The sequence below is a fragment of the Pyrus communis genome, chromosome 4 (assembly GCF_963583255.1).
Source record: "Pyrus communis chromosome 4, drPyrComm1.1, whole genome shotgun sequence".
Classification (NCBI taxonomy): domain Eukaryota; kingdom Viridiplantae; phylum Streptophyta; class Magnoliopsida; order Rosales; family Rosaceae; genus Pyrus; species Pyrus communis.
This window is the reverse complement of record NC_084806.1, coordinates 15836801-15849737: the sequence shown is the minus strand read 5'-3', so window position 1 is coordinate 15849737 and position 12937 is coordinate 15836801. Positions and strand designations below refer to the sequence as shown.

The 12937-nt window shown below is 37.9% G+C and overlaps 2 protein-coding genes across 3 annotated transcripts; one reads left to right on the top strand and one right to left on the bottom strand.

Moving 5' to 3' along the window:
* Positions 1-3182: 3182 nt before the first annotated feature.
* On the top strand, positions 3183-7870 carry LOC137731622 (uncharacterized). The gene is made up of 7 exons (XM_068470782.1): positions 3183-3267; positions 4036-4803; positions 5185-5357; positions 6622-6706; positions 6800-6946; positions 7142-7314; positions 7570-7870. The coding sequence occupies exons 2-7, from the start codon at positions 4102-4104 to the stop codon at positions 7694-7696; spliced, it is 1407 nt and encodes a 468-aa protein (XP_068326883.1). The 5' UTR covers positions 3183-3267; positions 4036-4101; the 3' UTR covers positions 7697-7870.
* On the bottom strand, positions 7819-12901 carry LOC137731621 (nuclear transport factor 2-like). 2 transcript variants are annotated; one of them, XM_068470781.1, is made up of 11 exons: positions 12738-12901; positions 12500-12607; positions 12270-12404; positions 11298-11604; positions 10583-10845; positions 10233-10422; positions 9895-10022; positions 9337-9402; positions 9062-9143; positions 8339-8597; positions 7819-8054 (listed from the first exon to the last, which is right to left on the bottom strand). In XM_068470781.1, the coding sequence occupies exons 2-10, from the start codon at positions 12536-12538 to the stop codon at positions 8380-8382; spliced, it is 1428 nt and encodes a 475-aa protein (XP_068326882.1). In that variant the 5' UTR covers positions 12539-12607; positions 12738-12901; the 3' UTR covers positions 7819-8054; positions 8339-8379. The 2 variants fall into 2 exon arrangements, with proteins under 2 accessions (XP_068326882.1, XP_068326881.1); XM_068470780.1 differs by lacking the exon at positions 7819-8054 and having other exon boundaries at positions 8119-8597.
* Positions 12902-12937: the final 36 nt, after the last annotated feature.

Below are 12937 nucleotides of genomic sequence, written 5' to 3'. Positions count from 1 at the left end.
AAGGTTGTGATGATGATCCATTGACATTTGATAAAGCCATTAACAGCAACAAAACTGAGTTTTGGCAGGAAGCAATGAGAGAGGAAATGTATTCAATGAGTAAAACTCAGTTTGGAAGTTGGTAGAATTGAATGCAAATATAAAGCCAATTGGATGTAAATGGGTGTTCAAGACTAAAAGGGACTCAAATGCTGATACATTTTCTCCTATGTCACCAAAAGATTCACTGAGAATAGTACTATCTCTAGCGGCGCACTATGATCTAGAACTTCATCAAATTGACGTAAAGACGGCTTTCTTGAATGGTGAATTACAAGAGGACATATACATGCACCAACCACTTGGTTTTATTGAAGAATGGAAGGAAGGAATGGTCTGCAAGTTAGAAAAATCCATTTATGGATTGAAACAAGCATCGAGACAATGGTTTTTAAAGTTCGATGAGAAGGTAACAGCTTTTGGTTTTATAGAGAATAAAGTTGATGATTGCATATATATAAAGGTATGTGGTTCAAGAGTCATATTTCTTGTACTGTATGTCGATGACATTCTTCTTGCTAGCAACGATATGAATCTGTTCAAGGAGACCAAAGGATTGCTTACCAAGACTTTTGATATGAAAGACTTAGGTGAAGCATCATTTATCCTTGGCATAGAAATAACCAGGGACATGAAAAGGAAGCTTTTGGGATTGTCGCAGAGATCTTTCATAGATAAAGTATTGAAGAGATTCAACATGCAAGGTTGCTCGAAAGGAGAAGTACCAATGGGAAAGGGAGACAAACTCAACAAAGATCAATGTCCCAAAAACAATATGGAAAGGGAAAATATGCAAAATAAACTGTATGCATCACTTGTGAGGAGCTTAATGTACATTCAGGTGTGCACAAGACCTGATATAGCATTCTCAATCAGTGTTTTGGGGAGATTTCAGTCCAATCCTGAGAAACAACATTGGGTAGCAACTAAAAAGGTGATGAGGTATCTGCAAAGAACCAAGACTTACAAGCTTGTGTATAAGAGAGTTGATAATCTAGAGCTTTTTGGGTATACATATTCTGATTTTGCAGGTTATCAAGATGATCGAAAATCCACCAGTGGATACATATTTTTCTTGGCAGGAGGGGCAGTATCATGAAGGAGTGCCAAACAAAAGACACTTGCAACATCCACAATGCAAGTAGGATACATAGCTTGTTTCGAAGCCATGGAACAAGGAATGTTGCTGAAAAATATGATTTCATTCTTGAAGGTTGTTGACATAGTACCGAGACCTTTATTGATCTACTGTGATAATAATTCAGCTATGCTATATTCCAAGAACAACAAGAGGTCTTCAACTACTCGAATGATGGATGTGAAATATCTGTCAGTCAAAGATAATGTTCGAGCAGGTGTTGTATCTATTGAACCTATTGATACAACCTTGATGGTAGCTGATACTCTTACAAAACTTTTACCAGTGGGAGTTTTCAAAGGGCATGTGGCGAACATGGGAATCTTGGAATCCTTTGAATCAGCAGAAACGTGGGAGTGAAAGTCAGTATGTCTTTTTAGGCTTTCCAGTTCATAATTTCATGTTTTTAAGTTGCCTTCTCATGTATGAACTGATGTGAACATATGTTTACTGCATTGATTAAGTTTGCTGATTATGGTTTATGGGATTTTGCTTATAATTTATATGTATATACAAATATACACTATAAATATCAAGGAAGCAATTGAATGCCAAGACTAAGAATGAATGAGGGTGATTAAGTGGGAGCATGAGGAAGAGCTCTCATTCTTCAGAATGTGAATATTTCATCATGTGTGATAAGTAAAGAAAATTGTAATTTCAGAGTGCTTGCACTAAGATGTTATGCAAGATTTTCTGGAGTTCGATTTTACAAGCTGATCATGACTAATGTGTAAGGAGACAATTTGACTATGTATTAACTCATGTGATCACTAAGGAATTGAACTCTATTGAAGGGATGTGATAATTATACATATATAATTAGTATAATCCAAAGTGTGAGAATGGTGGAACTTATTTGGATTTTACTAATTATAGTTAAGGTTAATTATCCATATCAGACACTAGAGTTCAGTTAGGAGTTAATGACTTGGTTAATTGAATCTCCTATAATGTAGGACCATAAGGATTGCGTGATGAAGTAGAGAAACACCCCATGATCGAAAGACAATCGTAATGCTTGCAGTTATCAAACTGCCATCCTTAATGGGAGGAGGCAATTATGATGAGATGTCTATAGATGTCTATATATACTTGGTCCCTGCTCAAGGAAAGTTGGTTCCATTTTCTGAGATAAAATCTAGATCCATTACTAGAAGAGAACATAAGGTTTCCATTGAGTAGAAGATCAAAGTAAGATGCTTCAATCTGTGTAACGGCTTCTTCAGGTAAAATCCTGAACTATTACTAACACCGGTTCTTAAAAAATACCACGTGTGCATGTCGCCAAAACCTTGTAACGTTAACCCTAGGTTTTATTAAAGTTTACAGGTTACATATGAAAGGGAAAGTGAACCCACAAAAGAGGGGAAAGGAAACCCAAGAAGTAAAATTAATAATCAGTGGGTGGGTTCATCGGAAAGAGAGGGAAGAGTAAATGAGGCTTTGCCGGCGGTGAATGACCATCGAGAATGTGTTGTTTTTTTAATTATCAATTTTTACTTTTTTTTTAAATTCATTCTTGAAAGATTAACGCGGTTAAATTTGAGGTTAAAATTCAGGACAGATATCAAAATAATAGAAAAGGGACACATAAGAGACATCAATTTAGAGACACCATACCTGTGGCAGGAAACTGTGGAAGTACACGTGGCACAGCTTGCTGTCTTTTTGAGCAAAGAATTTTTTTTTTTTACTGGTAACAAAAGTAGTGTATCATGGGTTGTTATAATTGTTGGAAAATTTTATATTGTATGTTATCAATTTTTTTAACACAAAAATCTCATCATTTATATAACACATGATGTGTCGTACTGTGTTTTAGACACATTGAAAAATATATCCTTCCAAACCAATAAACAAAAGCTCACAGTGAAATACTAGTTTACGGCGCAGCTTACGTTTCTCTCACATGTCCACATCCTTGAATGACAAATTCAACTTGTTTTACCATAAAATAAAAAATAAAAGAAGGGAAAAAAATATCTGCGACTGCAATGGGTACTTAAACCCCACCCCGATCACCCTCACCCTCTCATTTCATCAAGGAAGCTTGCAGACAGCAAAATTGAAGGGAGATACAGAGACAGGTATGCCTTTGAAACTACTTATTAAATACAAGATATAGTGGATGAATAAATTGGTTTAAACGACTATTATTTGATTCAATGACTTGATTAGAACTCAAGCCCCGTAACCCAGAAATAAATTTATCAGAAAAGATGAGGGTAGGGGGATTTGTTCACAAGCTTCCCCAAATTTGTGGTGAATTTCATGTTTTCGATTCGTTTGGAGACATCCAATTTTACAATCTGTATTCATGGAATCACGTGCATCTTGTTGCGTGTTGGGTTTTGGTATTAGGGATGTGATTTTCATGGTGCAGACTCGTGTTAAGTTATGGTTTTTGAATCGAATAAATACACAAGAACCAAGAGACATTTTTAAACAAGGGTGTGCACAAGGAGAAACATGCGAAAATCATTTCCCTTGATTTTGGGATTGGGACCAAACTGATATGTTGTTGCTTTCTTTATACCTGAAATCACATCTTCTTCTTTCTTTCTTTGGATGAATAAGAAATGACGGTATACAAATTATACAGTACTGCATAAACAAATGGGGAGTCACAATTTCACTTGCATATGATACGATTTCTTTCTTTGGTTAGAGCAGTGTACTCTCTCGTGCACTCACGATCGAATCCTTCTCCCCGGCTTTTAGATTAGTTAATTAGAGTGTTGCCCGAATAAAGAAAAGACTACATGTTCCCTTGGTTATTAGCAAAGGCAACTGAACATGATCTGGTACTTAAATGAATGGCTCTGATTAATTTCAATATTTGTTTCAATTTACAGGTCAGAGGCACAGAAATTGTAACCTCAAACAAGTAAAAGAATACTAGTTTTATAAAGCTTGTTGAAATGCACCTCAGAAGCTCATCAACCCCAGTCACTGAAACATCTTTTTCATGCAACTCTTCTTCTCCAAACTCGCATTCTGCTTCTGGGTTCCCAGAATTTAATCAAGAATCTGAAAGTTTAAGCTTGGAAGGCATTCGGCGAGTTCTGTCTGACGGAAACTTAGAAGGACGGCTAGTCTATAGTTTTTGTGACATGGAAGAGTTTAGGAATTCAGTTGCACCATTAAAGTCTTCATATACACATGATCACAACGCAATGCTGGAAACAGCTCCTTCTTTTAATATATTTAACAAGGCAAGTGAGTTTCATGATGAAATGATTCGGAGGCAAGATTCAAAACAAGAACCACTGGAGAGGTGTATTACAATAGGAGATAGCATAGACGTGACAGGGCTTGGAGGCTTCAGCTTTGAGAAGAAGATGCGATTGATTGAAGAGAAGGGTGAAGAGGAAGTGGAAGGTTTGAAGGCGATCCGGACTTTGCGTGTTGACGAAGAAGTAAGAACACCTGTCAGTCCTCCCATGTACCTTGCAACAGGGCTTGGGGTTGGTGGTGCTGGTTTTGGTTGTGATGCTTGGGATAATGATTTATCTATGGAAAATGTCGATGAGAACGGCAACCCGGAAGAGTATTATAAGCGGATGGTTGATGAATATCCCTGCCACCCTTTGTTCCTTAGGAAGTATGGTCAAGCTTTAGAGGTAAAGATTTAGATTTCTTTGTTCAAAGATGTCTTCTTTTTGTTATTATTTTCTTCTTTCTTTGCCCCTTCTTGGTTGTGCTTAAATTTGTGATTAGGGCTTTATTTAGAATTAAGAAATGGTAGAACTGAGAGACATATCCAATCAATTTTCCATTCTCGATTGTGCTATATACAGATGTTATGTTTCTGATCCACTGATCAAAGCAATCCCAACAAATTTTGGGTCTTTTTCCAATTACAGTGTCAATATCTAAATATGTGTGTTCAAATCTGTGTAAGATTCTGGTTGTCGCAGGCAACGTCTAAGCCTTTGTTAATGTTTACAGAACAAAGCTTGATTTCTAATTCTTGTGCAATTTGCTGAACCCTTTCATGGCAGGCTAAGGGAGATTTTGATGGAGCTGAAGAGTTCTATTTTCGTGCTACACTAGCGAATCCTTCAGATGGTGAGGCTTTATGTCAGTATGCTGAGCTGGTTTGGCAACTCCGTCATGACCAAGATAAAGCCTTGAGTTACTTTGAACGTGCAGCTCAAGCTAGTCCTCACGACAGGTATCGTTTTCTTGATTACAACAACAACGTTGGCTGTATGAATCCTAGAACACCATTGCGCTTGGTTCTATGCCACGTCTTCCATTAGATCCAAGCACTTTAAGTCTTTTCTTAGAGTTTTTTCCAAAGTCTTCCTATTTCTTCCTCTACCCCTTCGGGCCTAAACCTCTGTCCCGTAATCGCATCTTCTAACCGGAGCGTCAATAGGCCTTTGTTTCACATGTCCAAACCACCATAACCGATTTTCTCCTTCAATTTCAGCTACTCCTACTTTATCTCGAATATCCTCATTCGTAATCTTATCCTTTCTTGTGTGCCCACACATCCAACGAAGCATTCTCATCTTTACTACACCCATTTTATGTATGTGTTGATGCTTCACCACCCAATATTCCGTGCCATAAAGCATTGTTGGCCTTATTGCCATCCTATAAAAATTTCCCTTGAGCTTCAGTGGCATACTATGGTCACACAAAACGCCGGATGCACTCTTTCACTTCATCCGTCCAGCTTGTATTCTATGGTTGAGCTTGAGGTTTCCATCCAACTCTCTGTTCTTTTGCAAGATAGATCCTAGGTAGCAAAAGCAGTCGCTCTTTGATATTTCTTGATCTCCAATCCTCAACCCTAACTCATTTGAACTTCTGTTTGCACTGAACTTGCACTCCATATATTTTGTTAGGCAAAGACCTTTAGATTCCAACACTTCTCTCCAAAGGTTAAGCTTCGCATTTACTCCTTCCTGAGTTTTATCTATCAACACTATATCGCTTGCAAAAAGCATACACCAAGGAATATCATCTTGAATATGTCCCGTTAACTCATCCATTACCAATGCAAAAAGGTAAGGACTTAAAGATGAGTCTTGGTGTAACCCTACAGTTATGGGGAAGCTTTCGGTTTGTCCTTCATGAATTCTTATGGCAGTCCTTGCTCCATAATACATATCCTTTATAGCTTGGATATATGCTACTCGTACTCCTTTTCTCTCTAAAATCCTCCAAAGAATGTGTCTTGGGACCCTACAGTTATGGGGAAGCTGTCGGTTTGTCTCTTGGGACTTAAAGATGAGTCTTGATTACATCTTTCTCCAAAGAAAAACAGAAATCTATTTTCACACCAAAAAATCTGGATTTGTACTTCGAATTGGTTGGGTTTTGTACAAATTCGAGAACAGTTCACCGAAGTGATGCAAAGTAAAAACATCATGATCAGAATGCAATTTAGCACAACTGAAAGTTAATAATTTGTTTCTGGATTGCAGCAATGTTCTTGCAGCATATGCTAGTTTTCTTTGGGAAATAGAGGATGACTCGGAAGATGATGAAGCATGTCGTGATGAGATTGAGGTGCTTTATTGGTCTTTTATTTTCTGGTTGAAGATATGATGGCATTTGAGAATGCTTACATTACTGTAAATGATATAATGCCCTGTGGAACAGGTGCAGGATGTCGCTGGCGATAGTGTGCCTGATACGGCAGTGGCTGACTCAAGGAGTGACAACCCCGAGGAGAATTACAAGATGATGATTGAAGAGAACCCTGACAATGCTTTGTTGCTAAGAAATTATGCTCAGTTCTTGTGGCAGGTGAGAAACGTTCATTCTGCTCTCTATCATTCGGCTTTTTTATACAACCTCTACTTACCAAAAATATGAAGCTACTGCAGATATGCTTTCCCTATTATATCGATTTATTTCATATTTTGTTTTGTGATTGATCGTTTGGACATGATCTCATTGCTCTCTTTCATACTTGTCTAACGTTATCGTGACTGGTTACAGTCCAAAGGAGATCTTCAAGGAGCAGAGGAGCACTATTTGCGGGCAATACTAACTGATCTTGGGGACGGTGAGATCATGGCACAATATGCTACACTGGTGTGGGAACTTCATCATGACAGTAAGAAGGCACTGTCGTACTTTGAGCGAGCTGTTCAAGCTAATCCTGAAGATAGGTACATATTTTTACATGATCTCAGAGATTCTAATGAATGATCTTGCAGAAACGTCTTCTGCAAATGTATAGTAATGTAATTGGCAGAGAGAATAGGTTCTTGAATTTGTTCGGTCACCCGATCCTCTAGATCGCCATTTAGATTGGATTTGTCTCAAAATATTTGATTGCCAGTAAATCTCTAATCGTATACAAGATAATATAGCTTGCGTGATCGGATTAAATGACCTTTTAACATTTTGTTCCATCTTTTTAGCTATATTCTTGCGGCCTACGCTAAGTTCCTCTGGGAACATGAAGAAGATGAGGAGGACAGCGTAACGCAAGCTCACATCCAAGTGCCTCCTGTACAAGGAGGAGCGGTGAGCGTTGGAAACGCCTGAATTGCTAACACAGATTGCTGGATTGGTGAATAAGTTCTAATGCTGTACGTAGATGCATTTCACTTTCAGAACGGTTAAGTGAACATTTTATGGTGAAATTGTGCTTTTTGTAACTATAAAAATAAAAAATCGAAGTAATTTTTGGAATAAAGTTTCAATTTCGTTCAGAATCTATATATCAATTCGTGTAACAGAAGCTAACATTACATACAACTAATGAGAAGGCATCAACACCCACATAACGACTGGTCTCGGCTGGCGCTGCGCCTTGTGTGACTCTATTCGCATGCAAGTGGCACCTTACCGCGTTTTATTATCATTAGGCAAGGAAACGGAATCCTTACTTAGGACCCAAGTACTGTTAAAGTTTGAATTCCCGTCCCGTTGATAAAGAAAATAATAGGCAAAATTAGAGAAAAATATATCAATCAAATGAATTTTAATTAACTGCATCAATAAGAGAGACCATGGAGGATTTTCCAAAGAAAATATGAGGTCAAAATTGCAAAACCTATTTAAATTTATGAAATCCAATGCCAAGCAACTCCTACTTAGAAAAATATGATGGACATGCCCAATACATCTAAAGCTAAACCAACACCAAGGAATACCAGTAGTTTTTGCAACCAATTAGAGTTATACCTGCTGACCCAAAAATTTACTTCTCTCGCTGTAGAATAATCTTAATTAGTGAACTCCGATGAATTTTGTCCGCTTCTTGATGATTGATAACCCGAGTTCCCTCTGTCTTGTCGAGGGCTTGGCCTATAGTAGCCATTTCCCCTTGGTCGGCTGTAGTCCTGGTCACCTCCGTCATAGCCACCTCCCCTCACAAAACTCCGAGAACCAAAACGACCCCTCGGTGCCTCTGCTTGGTAGCTGCCCCTTCCTCTTCCCCTTCCTGTCCAGACAACAATTCAATAGCAATAAGATTACATTAAGAGCATATCTTAATGTGAAGCTTGGAGCGTAAGAGCTTGTTATGCCATAACAATTTGATCAGAAACAACGCTCAAATATCTCTTAAAGGTATCACATTAAGCAGTCAAAATTGACAAGGGTTTAACAACGAATTGTATCAGAGTTTCTTTCGCCAGATAACTAGCACAGGAAAGTGGATGACACTAACAACGTTGCTAATTGCCAATTATTAAATACAGCAGCCATAGATGGTGAAATGAGACCATTATGAAGTCATTAAAAAATTGTCACACAATATAATGATGTCACTATATCACATCCATGGCCATAAGAAACAGGATTAGGCAATCATCGGAATACATGTTGCAGTATTTTCAATGCAATCGCCCAGATAGTAAGCGAGAACAGATGACAGAATTTTAATAAGATATATAAGAAACATACTTCCCACTCGAGACGGGATGTTGCTGTTTGGTCTCCGTTCTTCAATGTATACCTGTCGTCCAGCAATTTGAACACTACCAGCCTATGTAAAATAAAAAGAAAAAATCAATAAAAGACTCGGGAAGCGGACTTGTGGGAGGAATGTAACTAAAAAGTTTGTCTCCATCTCCAACATTAAATTCAATTGATACTGAAAGGAAACTTTGGTAAAATCTTCAATTAAAATTCAAATTTCGCAAATAGCACTCATTGTATTAATGGTTTCATGCGTGGACCTTGACGGCATTCTGAACACCGGTAATATCTTCAAATTCAACAAACGCATAGCAAACACCAACATCCTGCACAACAATGGAATATTTTAGCTTACTAATTTCAAGGCATTTTGGCCAAAATAGTCCCTGATATTGGCATAACTCCACATTTTGGTCCCTGAGATTTGAAATCAATAGAAGTGGTCCCTGAGTTTGTCCACCGTCAATCATTTTGGTCCTTCCGTGAAAAATCTCTGTTAAATAAGGACCAAAATGACAGAAATACCCTCAAGTTAATAAACAATGGGGCAGGGCAAAATGATTTGACAAAAATTGAGGGTATTTTTGTCATTTTATCCTCATTTAACGGATATTTTTTACGTACTAACCAAAATGATTGACGGTGGACAAACTCAAAAGACAGTTCTATCGATTTTAAATATCAGGAACCAAAGTAAGGAGTTATGCCAATCTCAGGGACCATTTTGGCTAAAAAGCCTAATTTCAAACTGGTATAAATGATACATCTGGAGAGGAACTTAAGGGAATAAAAGAATGCAAAAATCTAAGAGCACGAACCTTGCGACTCCTAATGACCACTCCTTCAGGCGGCTGCTTTAGTTTTCCAAAATTCACAAATTCCTCCTCAACTTCAGATGGGGACACAGTAGTCGGCAAGTTTCTTACATAAACAGACTTTATTTCACCTAAAAGCATTCATAGAAGACAAAAAAAAATAAAAAGATCAATTAAATAAAACTGTTGAAGTCCATATTAAACTGCCGATATGTTAATTTATTAGACTGAACAAGAGAGTGAAACTAAGAAAAAAATTAAACTAGACGACAATTTTTTACAACTGAAAATTGTAAGCAACAATTCTCAAAGAACTCATTAAAATAAGCCCAGATGTTCACCTTCATCTTCTAGAGCGGCAACCTCATCTGCTGTCTCTGCTACAGGCCTTTCAAATGTATTAGATGATGAAATGGATTGCTGAGCAGTGGACTGAGGATAGTGATTCCAGTTTGAAGCCATTGGTGCATTCTTATTAGATGAATGCTGGGGAGCTATAGAAGGCACAGGTTGCCCCTTGGCAACGCGTAACTATCAAAAAAATCAAGCAGACAAGATTGGTCACAATAATGAGCAGAACCTTCCATACATACATACATACATATATATATATATATATATATATATATATATATGTATGTATGTATGTGTTTATGTGAAAAAAAAATTAGTTACAGATTCAGGTGCATACTATAGAAGCATAGGTCTGCTTTTGAGGCTCTCCAACAGGTTCCTCAACAGATGCATGCAGGTGATCTTGTATGGTATTCGGCGTGCTTTGAAGTGCACCATTTGATTGCTCTACAGCACGATCATCCAACAAGTTCTCAGTTTCAACAACTTGCTGCAACTGTTGCTCTGCAAAGCCATAACTTTCAACTGGACCATTTTCTTTGACAGCAGGAGCGACAAAGTCTCTTGTCTGAATCTCTCCACCCACATAATAGTTAGCCACTGCAAAATCACCAGTTCCAACAGCTAATTACTAAAAAAGACGGTTCTTTTATACGTTGAAATGAAACTTATAATACTACCAAATCAAAATAAATTACTAAAATTTTCAGAAAGGTATTTTCAACTCCAAGAATTTTAAAAGAACTTTCTTTTGAAATGGCACTGAAGGATGAGCCATAATCATGCATAAATATGGTTTCAGATGAAGTAAACATTGCCATTCAACCAGCACACTTTCTATTGCTAATTATAGAATTGGTTTTGTTGTCCTACATAAAATTCTTTGTTTTCAAATACCAAACTCTTGTACATAAATGCAAAAATAAAATCAACAAACTCCACATCACTTTTCTAGTAATAGTCACATGCTTTCTCCAAAATTAGCAGATTTTATTATGCCTACTGACAAAGGAATCCTTCAAATCAACGTAAATCATGAAGCATTAAAATACCTGGCTGCGAAATTGTAGCAGGAGCACTTAGCTTGGAGTCAAGATTGTTTTGGGCTAATAAGACTGCTGGATGATGATGAATCGGTTCCTCATCAACAAAGTGAAATATATCGTTCAGCACAAAATAACCTCTCTCCTGAGGTGCAAGGAAAAATGTTTGTGCAAATTTCCTCCTCCCAGTGAAAGTTTTCATTTCAAGGTAGCCTTCAACCAGAACAAGAACACCTCCGTTCCAGGATTCCAAGGAATTTGCTTTGTTGATTTCGAATGCAGTCAGATTGAATGACATAACAAGATCATGGATTTGCTGTTGCATACAAGGAAAGAAAGAATAAACTTGAGTATCAAATATACCAGCACTCAAAATATATAAACTATGCTGACAAGTGGAATCAATTAATTGCTTGTAACTAGAAAATAATGACTGAACATGTCAAGCAATAATTGTCTGATGGACTGGGGGTGCGAGAGTACGAAAAATGATGATAGATGCATGTATAGGCCTATTACATCAACAGGTTAGTTTCAATTTTAACATTTTTATAGCTGTAAAAAGGAAACGGTTATCAACATGATTAATTAAAAGGCCACCCATAAAACTGCAAATTCAAGTGAATTTAGAAGCAATGAACCCAATAGGCATACTTCTTTTTTCAAACTAGGAGTAACAAAGAAAAGAAAAAACAATGCGGCATCTCACACAGCAATAAAATGAGGTATCTCCAAGCTAGATACACAAATGTCACAATCTGCAACTAGTGGGATCAAACTCAGGAACTTATTTAGCCGACGCAGTGTACATAAAGGTAACTAAAATAACAAAAACCCATCAAACTACTTACTCGACTTACTCCAAAAGACATAAAGCACATATTTTGACGTTAATTTGCAGAAAAAGTTGAAAACTTTAAGAGGAACTTAAACATAAAACTTATGAAGAAGCACTTGGTGACGAAATTGTAGAAAGAATACCTGCATTGCAACTGCGGTGGCTCTGGAATTGCCGTCGGCACGAACCATTGTGCTGGCCTCGGAGTAGAACTGGTGCACAAAGTCCGGCTGCTGCTGAAGCACTTGGTAGTACTGCGTCACAAAGTACGTCCCCACCTAAAGCACCACAAGCACGACGGCGATTTCACCCTCAGCGGCGGCAGAGCAAGAGAATAACAGAGAGAGAGGATATAGAGAGAGAAAGAGAGAACCTGAGCAGCTGTGACGGGAAATGCATAGGGGGTGGCCATATTTTGAAACCTCTTAAACCCTAAAACCGCGAAATCAAAAACTCTAGATCTGCGAACGCCCCCACAAATCTGCACCAAAACCCCAAAAGATAAGCTTTATACACAAATGGCATAAACACACAGATATTTATAGAGAGAGAGAGAGAGAGAGAGAGGTCTCAGAAAAGGTGGAGGCTTTGGTCTTTAGAGAGAAGGAGACCTTGAGATAGATTTGGGGGAGGGAGGGAGAGAGAGGGGTCGATCTTCTTCACTGACTGGGTTTTGCGGCTTTTGTTGGAAGCCGTCACCACAGAAATTGGTGACGCTCAGCCCACGCGGGCGCACTTTAATATGGAACTGCATCAAACGTACCTTTCCTTTTGATACCTCTTTGCTAACCTGCGCTTGTGATATATTTGC

What these genes read in the sequence shown, in the direction of transcription:
- LOC137731622 (XM_068470782.1), top strand. Translation starts at nt 4,102, where the DNA reads ATGCACCTCAGAAGCTCATCAACCCCAGTCACTGAAACATCTTTTTCA. An exon ending in ATGCTCAGTTCTTGTGGCAG is followed by an intron (nt 6,947 to 7,141) that starts GTGAGAAACGTT and finishes GACTGGTTACAG; the next exon opens with TCCAAAGGAGATCTTCAAGG. An exon ending in CAAGCTAATCCTGAAGATAG is followed by an intron (nt 7,315 to 7,569) that starts GTACATATTTTT and finishes CCATCTTTTTAG; the next exon opens with CTATATTCTTGCGGCCTACG.
- LOC137731621 (XM_068470781.1), bottom strand. Translation starts at nt 12,538, where the DNA reads ATGGCCACCCCCTATGCATTTCCCGTCACAGCTGCTCAG. An exon ending in TTCCCGTCACAGCTGCTCAG is followed by an intron (nt 12,405 to 12,499) that starts GTTCTCTCTTTC and finishes GTGGTGCTTTAG; the next exon opens with GTGGGGACGTACTTTGTGAC. An exon ending in TGCTACAATTTCGCAGCCAG is followed by an intron (nt 10,846 to 11,297) that starts GTATTTTAATGC and finishes GTGATTTTGCAG; the next exon opens with TGGCTAACTATTATGTGGGT.